Raw genomic sequence first — 14,965 nt, forward strand, 5'->3', positions numbered from 1 at the left:
GCCAGCCCAACATATGGGCGATAGACCCTAGCAGGTATGTGCCTCATAGCCCTCCAGAGCCTCTCTGGGACTTCCATGCCATGGGCGGAAACTAAAGGAAAACTGCAGGTCTCCCACTCCAGGGACAGGAAACCACACCTTTTTATTCTGCAGGTTTCCTGTCCCTGGAGGCAGATCCTCTCTCTGTGGTGCTGTCGTGGGCGAAGGAAAAAACCTGTGTTGGAGCAAAAAGCCACCATATTATTCCCCTCAAAAAGGTACAATGTTCTTGCACCTGATTTGGGGCCTTGTGGTTGAGTGGACCCAAGCAAGTGCTATGGCTATAGTTATGCCTATGATTGTATAAGACTACAAAAAATATCTGCACCCATTGCCCATAGCTAGTGTCTGGCATTACATTTACTTAAATAGGGCCAGGCTCCATCTCATATCTCCAGAATAGGAATCAGTATCTGATCAGTGGAGGTCCGACTCCCAGCAAACCCCCAATCAGCTGCTTGAAGAGGCTGTGGGGCTGTGTAAGTTGCGAGGAGGCAGAGGTGCTAATTGGAGCGCCACAACCTCTTATTGGTGGAGGCGCCAGGAGTCGGACACCCTTCAATCATTTACTGATGACCTGTCCTGAGGGTAGGTCATCAGTATAAAACACTTGGAAAACCCCTTAAAGGAAAACAAGTCAGAAATTACCATACTTCATATCTACTCCCACCTGAAAACTTTGATTATGTACTTTGGTAATGAATACTGTGCGACTAAGGACTCATGCACACGACAGTATGTATTTTGTGGTCTGCAAAAAACGGATCCGCTGGCCCCTAATAGAACAGTACTATCCTTGTCTGTAATGCAGACAATAATAGGACATGTTCTATTTTTTTGTGGAACGAAAATACGGACATACGGAAACGGAATGCACACGGAGTAACTTCCCTTTTTTTTGCGGACCCATTGAAGTGAATAATTCCACATAAGATCCGCAAAAAATAAATAAAAAAACGGAACGGAAAGAAAATATATGTTTGTGTGCATGAGCCCTAACAGCCATGTGTGAACAGATTTATGCAAATTTAATAGACTTAATACAAACCTCACTACTAAATGGTCCATATCTGTGCCCTGCTTGATCAGGCTGCTCCAAATATATAGCATACACATACGGCCTGAAATATACCAAATGGAGAAGTAATGAGCCACCCCATTTTGATTTCTCGACCCCCAAGGCTTTTACCCAGGGATGATTAATAGTTCTTGTGCAATATAGTTACTGACAATACCAATCACAGTCACACATTTATAACTTAACGAAGCACTCCGTTTTTAAAAATCTGTTATTGGGGTCCCTATTTGTCACCAGCAATTTGACCACCAGATTGCTACAGTGCCAGCCGGAAGTAAGGTTCTCTATGCAAGTCTATGAGAGCCTCAATGGGAGTTGCTGTGGCAGCCCGATGGTCAGACTACAGCTCACACGATCCTGCAGCACCGGAAACAAAGTTATTTTATGCAACTAAAATATTTGTTTTTATTATGTCCCCTTTCCATTACAGTTGTTTTGTTATGGGATGTATGGGTTACGGTGGCTGGGAATTATATTTTTATTAATTTTTTTAATATTACAATTTGTGCCTCCCATAAGGTCATACAAGACCTTTGAGGGGCATTTAACATTACATTTTTTTATTGCTGATTTTACCTTTAACACATTGAGCACGGTGTATAAATCGATGAGGAAGTCAGGAAGGGTGAAAAGCATCTATGCCTTCTCTATGGAGAGCGCTGCTGTCACCGACATCATTTTTCTGATCAAGAGTCTCAAATACTCTGCCTTGGCAGACAGTTAAAGGGGTTTTCTCATCTCAGACAATGGGGGTATATCGCTATGCACTTCTATGGGAGAGGCGGGGATTAGCACTTGGTGGTGGACGGACCCCGGGAAATCTGGGGTCCTCCAGCCACAGCGCTCCCCGCTCCGTTCTCGATATGCCTATCAGAAAATGGGGGCATATCCTAGCGATATGCCCCCATTGTCTAAGATGGGATAACCCTTTTAAAGCAGCACTCCAGTCAGGATCTAAACAATGAAATACGAGTCAGTACCTAAAGGGGATGATTACCTGATATTTATTTTCTTCGAATCTTGCCGCTTGGCTGCTTTAGGTCACCTCCACTAGGGTAGAGCTGTGATCCTTGAGTACTGTTTATCTCAGACTTCCTGAAGGCACTGTAGCCGGTCTGAGACACACCTCCTGTCTCATGATTTGTTCAGGCTGCAACCTGAACCAATGAAAATTTAGGGGTGTGTCTCAGACTCATCACTGTAGCTAAACTGTAATCACAGATCACAACTCTGCCCTAATAAAACAGAGCTAAAAAACAGCCAAGCAGCAAGATCTGAAGTAACTAAGCAGCAGGTAATCCTCTCCAGCAAGTCCTGATTTTCATATAAGTGTTTTAGCTCCTGGCTGGAAGGTCACTTTAAAATAATGAACTCATTTATACTATTATATTAATTTTAAAAGGTCATTATTGTAGAATAAGTGTTCTACTGAGGTGGTACCTTGCTTGAGGTTGCACAATTGCTTCCTCATAAACTATATAAATGGGCAAAAAAAATATATAAAAAAATTACATGTGAGCAAAATGTGTCTAAAAAATTCCAACTGAAATATACCTTTAAAGTACATAAATGTGGATAGGAACAGCTATGCTGTGACATACCTTTCACTGTCAGGTAAATGCAACCACTGTAGTACCGTCATGACTCTACGTTGCTGAGTGATGACTCTAGAAGAGAAAGGCAAAAATACAATAGAATTGGTGGCGATTTATCAAAGTAGAGCAAAGGAAAAGCGCTGCAGTTGTCAATAGCAAAAAAAAAAAAAAAAAAGGATCTAGAAGCTGATTGGTTGACATCAGTAACTATTTTCCTCTTGCAAAAGTTTCCATAAATCTCTCGCCCCACCAATGTTTTAAAATGGTATATTACTCAAGGAATCACCAACGACTATAACATGGCCTAGTTTTAGCCTCCGTATTGAGAAAGGCGACACCTGGACTCCTACAGGGTCTACAGTGCTCTGAGTTTGGTTCAGTAAAAGAGTGAGCGGGTCCAGGAAGCTAAAATGCAGCCATATTATAAATGTTGTAAAGTTTACTAAATGTAGCCGAATAATTGTGGAAGATGTACAGAGGACTTACATGGGCCAGAAGAATGTGGCTGCCTTAACTCCTTGCTTATCAGCCGTAATCCAAATCTGAAAATCAAAGATAAAAAACATGTGACTCATTTATAATCTGTCAATTCGCCACTAAAGTTGTGTTTTACACAAATATAACAGTCAGGTTGCAGCCCTCTAAGGACAGCTGGATCGACCTGGTTTCATGGTCTACCTGGTCAAGGAGGTACAACCCGAATGAAGGCACATTTTTATATCTACATTATTCCTTGTAAGAAGGATCATCGCCAGGACTGTACACTGTCACTTACCGGTTGCCCGCCCCACCATCTGTGATTGAATTTCTCTCGTGAGCGAAGGCTGAAGTTGGCATCAAATACTGGATCGTACATGGAATTACCAACAATCCCATGAGATTCAGGATACAGCCCCTTAAATAAAAAGGAAATAAATCATATAATTAAAAATTTTTGACTTTTGTTATTTTTATGCATCCCATTAAGGTCATCAACAAAAACATCTATCTATAGGACAACTGGAAAAAGATTGTGAAAAATTACAGAATATTGGATGGAATAAATGGCCAAATAGAAATTACCATAGATTATGCATTAAAAACATTGTAATATTTAAAGGAGTTATTCAGTGGCAAGAGAAAGTCGGACAACTCAGGGGATCAAAAAAAGTGATGATCAGCCGGCACTCCGTAACAAATGGCAAATGGCGTCACGGATTATATGTGACAATAAAGATTTCCTTTCCTCAAGACATAGTGAGTGCCGGTCTTTCTTTACTGCAAACTCAGGGGATCAGTCTGTAATAAAAAAAAAAAATAGAGGACTACTTACTTGCCAGATCCCATGCCACCACTCCAGCTCTCCCGGAAGGGCTCCTTTTTCTTGATGGCAGCAAAGACATCACTTCGACAACACGTGACTGCTGCAGCCAATCACTAGTCTCAGAGGTGCACTGAAAAGGCCGGTGATTGGCTGCAGCATTCACATGCTGTTGAGGTGCTGTCACTGCCAGGAAAAGAGAGCCAAGTCGAGAGCAAGGGAGTGTTGGTAGAGGATCCGCCAGGTGAATAGTCATCTATTCTTTATTACAGGTTGATCCCCTGAGTTGTCCGGTTTCCTCTTGAAACTGGACAACCCCTTTAAAATAGCTCTATAATACTATAATTTTCATTTTTCTGTACATCAGAGGAGTCTTCTAATTGACTTTCCGTCACTTTGGGTTGAGAGGGAGATTTTTTTAAGCAATTCTGCTCAGATTTAGATTTCTACTAAATATACTACGTACACCTTTGGAGGCAATATTTGTTTATGATTGGATTTAACTTTTTGGCAAAAAATCATATTTTCATTTGGCCTTTATAAAAAATATTGAGCAATTCTGTCACAAAGGGTTAACTGTTTTTCTAACTGTGTGACTGGTACTGGCACTTTCCCTTTGTGCCTATCTCTAAACTACTCAGAGGTCATAAACACTTTTTTTAAGCCACATTCTTATCAGTAAGATAAGAACTGAATATAATGAGTGTTTATAATGTCAGAGAGCAGAGATACGGAGTCCATCAGCTCCCTAAATGACTGACAAGACAAAAAAAATCCACAGGCAGTGAGTAGAGTATCTCAGCTCTGTACAGAAAAAAGGATTCCATATTGTTAACAAAGACCTCTGAGAGTTAAAATCAGATAGTAGCACATCTCCTTTTTGACTTATTTTCTGATTGCAGATTTATTTATTCTATTTCCTGAACATGATTATGGGGGCGGCCATCTTGCCTGAGCTGTTTTTGCCTGAGAAAATTGCTTTACGGCAGACCCATAGGCCATAGACACAATGGTCTGGAGAGGACCTCGGTGACTTCTATGAGCAAGTTTTCTAGGCATGCTCTGTGACCTGTGCAGAGGTCATTGGACAAGGACAGAAAAGATAAACTCTGACAATCATCTATTGTGAATGGAGAATTCTGTTTTAACAATATACAGAGGTGATATCATTACAAGCAGAATTAGAATGACAGATAAGCAAATAACTGCAGGAAAGTGATAAGTGGTGCCTATTATTAGCCTTAGTGGCCAGTGTGAAAACTGCAGAATTTTATAGTTTTGTTTAGTTATAGGTTTTGACATTGAAAAGTAAAAACAACATCACCAAAAATGAAAATTTTTCATGATTTAAACAAAAAAAAAAAAAAAATTTCTAATGATAAGTTTCCTTCAAAGCAAAAGATTTGAATTTTATTTTAAAGCAGCAGTAAATTTTAGAAAACGATTTTACCTAAATGTCCCTCTTCACCATATTAGGAGACCAGTACCATTAATGGCAGGTTTAATAGTTGGAGGACCCAGAGGTTACAGATTTTACAATGGGGCCCAGAAACGTCAATGTACTTGAGTCCATTACTCATGAAAAATTAGACAAAAACAATATAAAAAAATAACCATGATCATTTACCGTTGCCAGCGTATACAAATTCGGAAATGTTTTTGTGGGGTAAACGGGTCTCATATAAGGAGTATGTGTTCCACATGTTCCTAAGTAAAGAACAAAGTAATTCTCAAAATGACTATCTTTATTACATTTGACAGTTAAATGATTAAATAGGTCTTTTCTGCAAATTCATATAATGCATTCCAAAAAATTTGTATAAAAATTTATTCTGAAAATTCTAGAAAATGGAGCAAAGTGGGTTTCACAAAAGCATATATGCATTAAAAATACTTGGGGTACAAGGTGCATATATGACTTAGGAAAAATTACGAACATCAGTGTTTATGAATATCAAGAATAAAATGGAATCTGTCACTGAGACAGACCCCCTCCCATTACATACGCCACGATAGGATGTAATAACGATGACCCTATTTGGACTATTTGAATTATATAACTAGTTTTTCCTGGGTCTAAAGGGTCTTTGAAAATTTGAACGATGACCCACGGTTCCATTCAGGGCTTGGAAAACAGATCTGTCGCTCCTCTCTCTAATCAGCCACTAAGGCTTAGAGGGGTCATATAGAAAAACTGCGAAACAAAGACGTATGAAATTGAAATTATTAAAATTATGGCACCTACTTAGCTTGTATATATTGGGCAAGACTTTGTTTCCTTCCTTCATATATGAAGCGCGAAATCCATCAACTGAGAAGATGATCAAAGGAGGACGGACAAACCTATAGAGAATGAAAGTATTGTACGAGATTCTAAAAACATGGCTCAGATGTACATTTTTAAGCTCTCTTTTGTAATATTAGAATGAGATTTTCTCTCCTTCAGATTTCCTAACTTGCAGATACACATACTGTTAACATGAATGCTTGCTCTGGGATCGTCATGGTAGCAAAGACTAACTGTGCATCGACATGCTGTCATGTGACCTCCACTGTTAGGAATGTGTTCTATTGGAGCTCACATGACAGGATGTTACCATGGTAACACCAGAGCAAGCAGCACTGTAAGCAGTATTTATGTTACTGCAGATGGTTAGGAGATCAGGAGAAGGAAAGAAAATAAAACCCAGCGCATTGTCAATGGAAAATCTGCAGAACTATATTTAAATAAGTAGAATACCGGTACCTCTTTCAGACTAATAAAAAAAAAAGGCTATATTTACCCTGCTGGACATTCAGGATGCTTAATTTCTTCACAATCATCATCCACCCAACGAGTTCCACCTAAAAAATATATGTCGAAAAAAGGAAATTAAGCATGTATGGGGAACACAGTCCCTATGGAGCAGAAGTGTGTCTATAACACTGCCGTATGGTTATACAACACTGTATTACAGAGGTATCCTTCCCTCCCAGAGGTTATTACAGCTCTAATATGGCAACTAACATGTATTGTGATTGTCCATATTTCCTCCTTGGCTGCTGGTGTGGACCTAGTCCTAAAGGGGTTGTCTCACTTCAAATGGCATTTATCATGTAGAGAAAGTTAATACAAGGCACTTACTAATGTACTGTGATTGTCCATATTGCCTTCTTTGCTGGCTGGATTCATGATTCTTCCATCACATTATACACTGCTCGTATCCATGCATGTGTGCTCAATATGGAGAGGGAAGTAAGCCACTGCCAGACACGTCTGGAAGTGGCTTATGTCTCTTAAAGGGGTTGTATAGGATTTTTATATTGATGGCCTATCCTCAGCACAGGCTAACAATATCAGATCGGTAGGGTCCAACAACCCACACCCAAACCTATCAGCTGCTATCAAAAGCTGGAACTACACTGCTGATGTGAATGGGAGCAGGGCTGCAGTTACCAGACCCATCCAGTACCCAATGGACTGGGCTGTGTAGTTTTGGCAGATGGGCGGAAATTCAGGCCGTTGGATACGAGCCAATCTGATATTTATTGCCTTTCCTGAGCATAGGTCATTGATATCAAAATCCTGGACAACCCCTTTTAAGAACAAAAGGATCAGGCACACAGGCGTGCGCATGGGGTGTGCCTGGGCACACCCTAATCAAGCCTCAAAATTGAGGTTCTGTCACCTCCAGCAGCTGCCTCTTAAGCCCCGCTGGCCGGCGAATACTAATGAAGCGCTTCCCATTTTGGAAGTGCTCATTAGTACCGGAGGACCGGAAAGCGGTGAACGCTCTGTACTTACCGCTTCCTGGTCCTCAGCTGTCAGCTGTGCACAGCGTCAGGCACTTTGTGACGTCACGCTGTGCGACCCAGTTCAGAGAGCCCAGCCGAGAGCAGACATCAGGAGGAGGAAAATCACGGGTGGGGAGGAGCGGCGGCGTCCAGGAGCAGAGAGGTAAGTGTTTTTTTATTTGATAAAAAAAAATGGAGGCTGCGCACGCCTATGATCAGGCATATTGAAATTCAACATGCCTTACCTTTATTCCCGACATCAAGGGAGAGCGTCACCACCAAAAACATTAGATGGTCAGCCAGTCTGCCAGTCCTACGGAAGTTGGTGGTTTCAGCCGAGATTAAAGGGAATCTGTCACTAGCAATTTACCAATTTTATTTTTTTCATGAATCCATGTTTAACATAGAACCTTTTTTCCATCTGTCTTGTTCTTTTGATTGTGAGTCTTGTCATTTCTTAAAAAAATCGATTCTTATGATATGTAAATGAAGCTGTAAGGAGCCCAGAGGGGCGTTATTCTTTCTCCACGGTGCCCAGGAACGCCCCTCTGAAGTGCCGTGCCCGGCTAAATTTGAAAACTAATAACGCCTCCAAGTTCATCTAAATCGCCTCCCAGAGGTGCGGCTAAGTGCTCAACACCCCCCCCTCCTCAGCGCCGCGCTCTGCGGCAAACACCCCGATCCTCCTCTCGCCGGCATCCCAAATGCCGCGCAGGCGCAGTGTCGTCAGTCATCTTATCATAGCGCAGGCAATCGCCGGCACTGCACCTGCGCGGGATTTGGGATGGGGGTGGGGGGCGTTGAGCACTTAGCCGCGCCTCTGGGAGGCGATTTAGATGAACTTGGAGGCGTTATTAGTTTTCAAATTTAGCCGGGCACGGCACTTCAGAGGGGCGTTCCTGGGCACCGTGGAGAAAGAATAACGCCCCTCTGGGCTCCCTCCAGCGTCATTTACATATCATAAGAATCGATTTTTTAAAGAAATGACAAGACTCACAATCAAAAGAACAAGACAGATGGAAAAAAGGTACCCTGTTAAACATGGATTCATGCAAAAAAAAATTTGGGTAAATTGCTAGTGACAGATTCCCTTTAAGGTCTGTTGCCACCTATTATTGTTTATTTGAAACCTTCAAAAGGGGTATTCTGGTTGGTACAAGTTATTCCCTATCCACAAGATAGGGGATAACTTTAGGATAGGTGGGGGTCCTACCGCTGGGACCCCCACTGATCAGGAGAAAAGGGGCCCGGTACTCCCTGAAGGCCCCTTGAAGCTCCCCTAAAATGACTGGAGAAGCCGTCACACGTGCGCAGCTGTTCCATTCATTTCTATGGGAGGTCCAGAGACAGTGGAGCGCTGTATTCAGCCATCTCTGGAACTCCAATAGAAGTGAATAAAATGGACGCGCACAGGGGCGACCAGCCGCTCAGGTCGTTTCAGGGGAGCAGCAGGAGATCTGCAGGTGGCACAAGGACCCCGTTCTCGTGATCAGTGGGGGTTTCAGTGTTAGGACCGCCACCGATCTTAAAGTTATTGTTTATCTTGTGGATAACTTGTACCAACCGGAATACCCCTTTAGGCCTGCAGTCCACAAAAAACGAATCCGCAAAAAATATGGATGATGTCCGTGTGCATTCGGTATTTTGCGGAACGGAACAGCTGGCCCCTAATAGAACAGGACTATCCTTGTCTGTAATGCGGACAATAATAGGACATGTTCTATTTTTTTGCGGAACTGAAATTCTTACATACGGAAACGGATGCACACGGAGTAACTTCCGTTTTTTTTTGCGGATCCGTTAAAATGAATGGTTCCGTATAAGGTCCGCAAAAACACCGGAACGGACAAGGAAAGAAAATAAAAGTTTGTATGCATGAGGCCTTAAACTTAGGCCACACCCAATAACTTTAATCAAACGACTAACATCCAAAACCAACTATTGTATCAAACATCCAATTATATACCATAGCTGATATGTGAAATGACAATGGCCCTGATTGATCATGGATTTACTACAGAATTTTAGGTCGCAAAATATGGCTTTTGCAACTTTTTGCATGTTTGCCCCACTCACTCCAGTTTGGAAATATGGCTGTGGTTAAATATGTCAATGAGCTTCACTCCAGATTTAAGTCTTTTTTTTTTTTTTTTTTAAAGGTTGCACAAAAAACGTTGGGAAGAATTTATATTTATCATGAGGGTAATATTTGAAGTCAGTTTACCTTGAGTCTGTGTTGAAGTACTTTCCACCAAATTTATCAAATGTCACATGTGCAAAACCTAACAATTCTGTCTAGAAACGCTACTCCAGTTTTCCTACTACACGCCTGTACTGGATTGAGTTTATGACTTAAGTGACAAGTACCAGCGATAAATCAGCAAAGAAACTCAATAACAGAGCTAACCATGCCCATCTTACAGCAATTTTTCAAAACTGGAGTGAGTGGTGTAAAAATACCAAAAAGTTGCTAAATTTTTCGCTAGTGACCTCAAAAAAGTTGCAAAACCCTTATTATGCGACTTTTTGAAGCCAGAATTCCAGAGTAGATGGGGGGAATTTAATGATCAGACAAATTTATCAAACTACATGCGATATTTGATGCATGTGGCATAAAAGTAGATCAACGCAGACTCAAGCAAAACTTCAAATAATTCCTTCATGATAAATTCCCCCAATGTGTCAAGTTGAAGATAATTATTGGTCAACCAGAAATTACAAAATCAGCTCCTAAAAATGTACACCAGTTGTCTGGAAAGAATAGAGAGTCATTACCTTTACACGTCGTCTGATAGTCAGTGCAGCAGTCACCTCTAGCCAGGCAATCATCAGAGCAATAACACGCACTGTCATCATTTCGGACCTCACCACACCGTTCTTTACAGCTCCAACCACGTGCTAAGAATAACAAAATTGAGAAAATATAACTACTATAATACTGCTCCTCTGTACAAAATATAACTACTATAATACTGCCTCCTATGTACAAGAATATAACTACTATAATACTGCCTCCTATGTACAAGAATATAACTACTATAATACTGCCTCCTATGTACAAGAATATAACTACTATAATACTGCCTCCTATGTACAAGAATATAACTACTATAATACTGCCTCCTATGTACAAGAATATAACTACTATAATACTGCCTCCTATGTACAAGAATATAACTACTATAATACTGCCTCCTATGTACAAGAATATAACTACTATAATACTGCCTCCTATGTACAAGAATATAACTACTATAATACTGCTCCTATGTACAAGAATATAACTACTATAATACTGCCTCCTATGTACAAGAATATAACTACTATAATACTGCCTCCTATGTACAAGAATATAACTACTATAATACTGCTCCTGTGTACAAGAATATAACTACTAAAATACTGCTCCTATGTACAAGAATATAACTACTATAATACTGCCTCCTATGTACAAGAATATAACTACTATAATACTGCCTCCCATGTGTAGGAATATAACTGCTATAATACTGCTCTTATGTACAAGAATATAACTACTATAATACTGCTCCTATGTACAAGAATATAACTACTATAATACTGCTCCTGTGTACAAGAATATAACTACTATAATACTGCTCCTATGTACAAGAATATAACTACTATAATACTGCCTCCTATGTACAAGAATATAACTACTATAATACTGCCTCCTATGTACAAGAATATAACTACTATAATACTGCCTCCTATGTACAAGAATATAACTACTATAATACTGCCTCCTATGTACAAGAATATAACTACTATAATACTGCCTCCTATGTACAAGAATATAACTACTATAATACTGCCTCCTATGTACAAGAATATAACTACTATAATACTGCCTCCTATGTACAAGAATATAACTACTATAATACTGCCTCCTATGTACAAGAATATAACTACTATAATACTGCTCCTATGTACAAGAATATAACTACTATAATACTGCTCCTGTGTACAAGAATATAACTACTATAATACTGCTCCTATGTACAAGAATATAACTACTATAATACTGCTCCTATGTACAAGAATATAACTACTATAATACTGCTCCTATGTACAAGTATATAACTACTATAATACTGCTCCTATGTACAAGAATATAACTACTATAATACTGCTCCTGTGTACAAGAATATAACTACTATAATACTGCTCCTGTGTACAAGAATATAACTACTATAATACTGATCCTATGTACAAGAATATAACTACTATAATACTGCTCCTATGTACAAGAATATAACTACTATAATACTGCTCCTATGTACAAGAATATAACTACTATAATACTGCTCCTATGTACAAGAATATAACTACTATAATACTGCTCCTATGTACAAGAATATAACTACTATAATACTGCTCCTATGTACAAGAATATAACTACTATAATACTGATCCTATGTACAAGAATATAACTACTATAATACTGCTCCTATGTACAAGAATATAACTACTATAATACTGATCCTATGTACAAGAATATAACTACTATAATACTGCTCCTATGTACAAGAATATAACTACTATAAAAGTGAAATCTGTATTATGGAGGAGGGGGTCTCCATTCAAGAACCAGTTTTTAGGTTTTCAACAGTCATTGACTTTATTAATTTTTCTATTTTTCCCATACTGCTCTACTCAACTGCTTCTTTGGTTAAAGCATCTCATCAGAAATAAATGGAGGAAAAAGGGAGAAATAGGTGAAATTGTTTGTGTTCTCCCTTTCACACATTCAGCTTTAGCTCAAAAACAAGCTCAGACTATGTCAGCTATAGTAGAGAGTATGCAATGGACGGTGGGAAGTGTCTGTGTATCAATACAGGATTGTGCTGCAGCAGGCAGGACTACAGCAAGCATAAGTGGCTAATCCACAAGTAAGTCGAGCAAGGTCTGTCCTAACAGGTCTCCTTATGTCCTATTAGCTCTTAACACATGCCTGAACAGAATGAATACTGTTTGATTTAGGAACATGTTAGCACCGTGCCCCGATTCCGCGTTAAAACGTCATAAAAAGGTCACATTCATTGAGACTAACATATATTTATTAAGTGGTTTCTTTAATTAGAGAAAGTGGCGAACCAGACCAGATTAAATACAACCACCTCCCACATTCAGAATCTCAAAACCACACTTATGCCAGGCTTACATTAACCTCTTCTCTCCCAAGTTATTTTAAGAGAAAAAAAAGAGCAAAATGTTGTAACCATGGATTGGATGGTGGGAGGCGAGGTCCCCTGACGGGCAAAGCTTAAATAGCAAAGCTAGAAAAATAGCTAAGCCAACCTCACATCTGCACCTAGTTCATCCAGGACAAAAGCCCTTAATCAGAGAAAAGCAGATGAGAACATTTCTAGTTACAAGGCCTTAGGGGGGGAACCTCTGGGTGGGTACTATTTCTATTATGGAGACCAGTTGATATACGTGATGACTATTGTAGGCTAGACAATGATCCTCTGTATTTATGAGTAAAATATATGCAAATTATCAAGTCTAACATCTGCCGGAGTCAGATAGCTTTAGGAAAGCTAATTAGAATATATTTTCCCGAATCCAGAGGGGCATCGCCTGGTCTACAATACTGCGCACACGTACTCGGCGTACCAGGCGCATTGCCTGGCTTACAAGACTGCACACACGTACTTGGCATGGAAGGGGCAAATACTCTACTTGTTATGACAGTAAAATGGCTAGGGGTTTCTAACTCAAGCTTCGTCTGCCACCCTCTATTGACCATAAACTCAACTACAGTAATGAACACAGCAAGCGATGGATGAAGTTATCTACCAGATCTATAGCACCAAGGACAACTCACATAGGGGAGCTAGACAGTAGAATTCACCACCTGAGGTTTTTGAAAGGAAAAGTGACATTTCTGTTTATCACCAAGTTGGCGCCTTTATGGCCATTACACCCATGAGCCTAATCGATATTCAAGATATTTGGAACCATGTCAATGGTCATGGTGGATTATGTCCTGCTAATTTTTTGCTCCCAGGGAATGTTTAATGCAAGGGTAGGCTCGCATAGTTTCTTGAAAGAGATTTCGAGGCAGATTTTCCTATAGGTTTTTCAGCCAAAGCCATAAGTGGATTCGATAGGAATCGGAAAAATAAAAAAACAAAACCAGCAGGAAAATCTCGTCTCAAACCCTCCTCCAAAAAACTCTGTGTGAACCTAACCCCAAAACCACTGATAACATCTGCAGCAGCCTCACAGAGCTATTTCAGCCCCATTATGTTCATATTCCCATGATGAAGGCCAGAAGTAGCAACCTTCATGGTCTCGAACACTGTACCTGTTTTTAGGCATAGCTGGTCAAAGTCCTGGCAGCAACTGTTATAACTCTTACAGAGGTTGTCGCAGCGGCAGGAAGGGGGTTCAGCTTCTTGAAGCTCAAAACATCTGTCCTTACAGGAACCCAAAGTGCTATCCCAGGGGGGGTCATTGAGAACTGTGTAAAAGGAAAGCAAGAGAATATAAAACAGCAGAATACAGTAAAACAGATACATACAGTGCCTAGAAAAAGTATTCACTACCGCACCGCATACATTTTTGTGTAACCATAACAAATAACCCTGTTGGTAAAAGGGTTCTTTGTTTAGGACAATCCCTACTTGTTAGAAGGGTCCATTGACAATAAGATAACTACAAGCTGTCCTCCTAATGGATCCCCCAGCAATCAGTGCATACAATGGGAAGAGGCAGAGAGCTCTGAGCCCCACCCAAGACTGGCTGATATAGCCCGCACATGTGAGGCCCGGGCTATATCAGCCAGTCTTGGGTGGGGCTCAGAGCTCTCTGCCTCCTCCCATTGTATGCATGGTCACATGCTGGAGGTTACTGGGAGATTGCTTTGAGTCGGACCTTGCGCACCTGTAATTCGCCCACTGGCTCCTGGTATTGCCCATACGGCCCAGGTAGGTTTAGCGTTAGGTTCCCGAGCTACTTGAGAAACCTTGGCGCGGTGCTCGGGCTCAGACATGTCCTCCAAGTAGGATATGTTGGCTAATTCTCAATTTTACACCAGTACGAGGGTTAGTAAGACCGCAGAGTGCACCTGTATTTGTTTTTGTTAAGCTGTGGTGTCAGACACTATACAGTGTATAGAGCGGAAGCAGAAGTCTCCGTACACTGTGTAGTTTC

At 40.5% G+C, this 14,965-nt stretch overlaps 1 protein-coding gene across 4 annotated transcripts in view; it reads right to left on the minus strand.

Moving 5' to 3' along the window:
* ENPP2 (ectonucleotide pyrophosphatase/phosphodiesterase 2) overlaps nt 1-14,965 on the minus strand; it is a 96,857-nt gene that overhangs the window by 58,503 nt on the left and 23,389 nt on the right. For all 4 annotated transcript variants that reach the window (XM_040432007.1, XM_040432006.1, XM_040432005.1 and 1 more), the window contains exons 3-11: nt 14,118-14,273; nt 10,562-10,684; nt 6,796-6,856; nt 6,258-6,355; nt 5,640-5,719; nt 3,488-3,607; nt 3,199-3,254; nt 2,719-2,784; nt 1,088-1,160 (exon numbers count right to left, since the gene is read on the minus strand). In XM_040432007.1, coding sequence (XP_040287941.1) covers nt 1,088-1,160; nt 2,719-2,784; nt 3,199-3,254; nt 3,488-3,607; nt 5,640-5,719; nt 6,258-6,355; nt 6,796-6,856; nt 10,562-10,684; nt 14,118-14,273 — 833 coding nt within the window. The remainder of the gene's footprint in view (nt 1-1,087; nt 1,161-2,718; nt 2,785-3,198; nt 3,255-3,487; nt 3,608-5,639; nt 5,720-6,257; nt 6,356-6,795; nt 6,857-10,561; nt 10,685-14,117; nt 14,274-14,965) is intronic.

This window comes from Bufo bufo, chromosome 5, assembly GCF_905171765.1.
Source record: "Bufo bufo chromosome 5, aBufBuf1.1, whole genome shotgun sequence".
Lineage (NCBI taxonomy): Eukaryota > Metazoa > Chordata > Amphibia > Anura > Bufonidae > Bufo > Bufo bufo.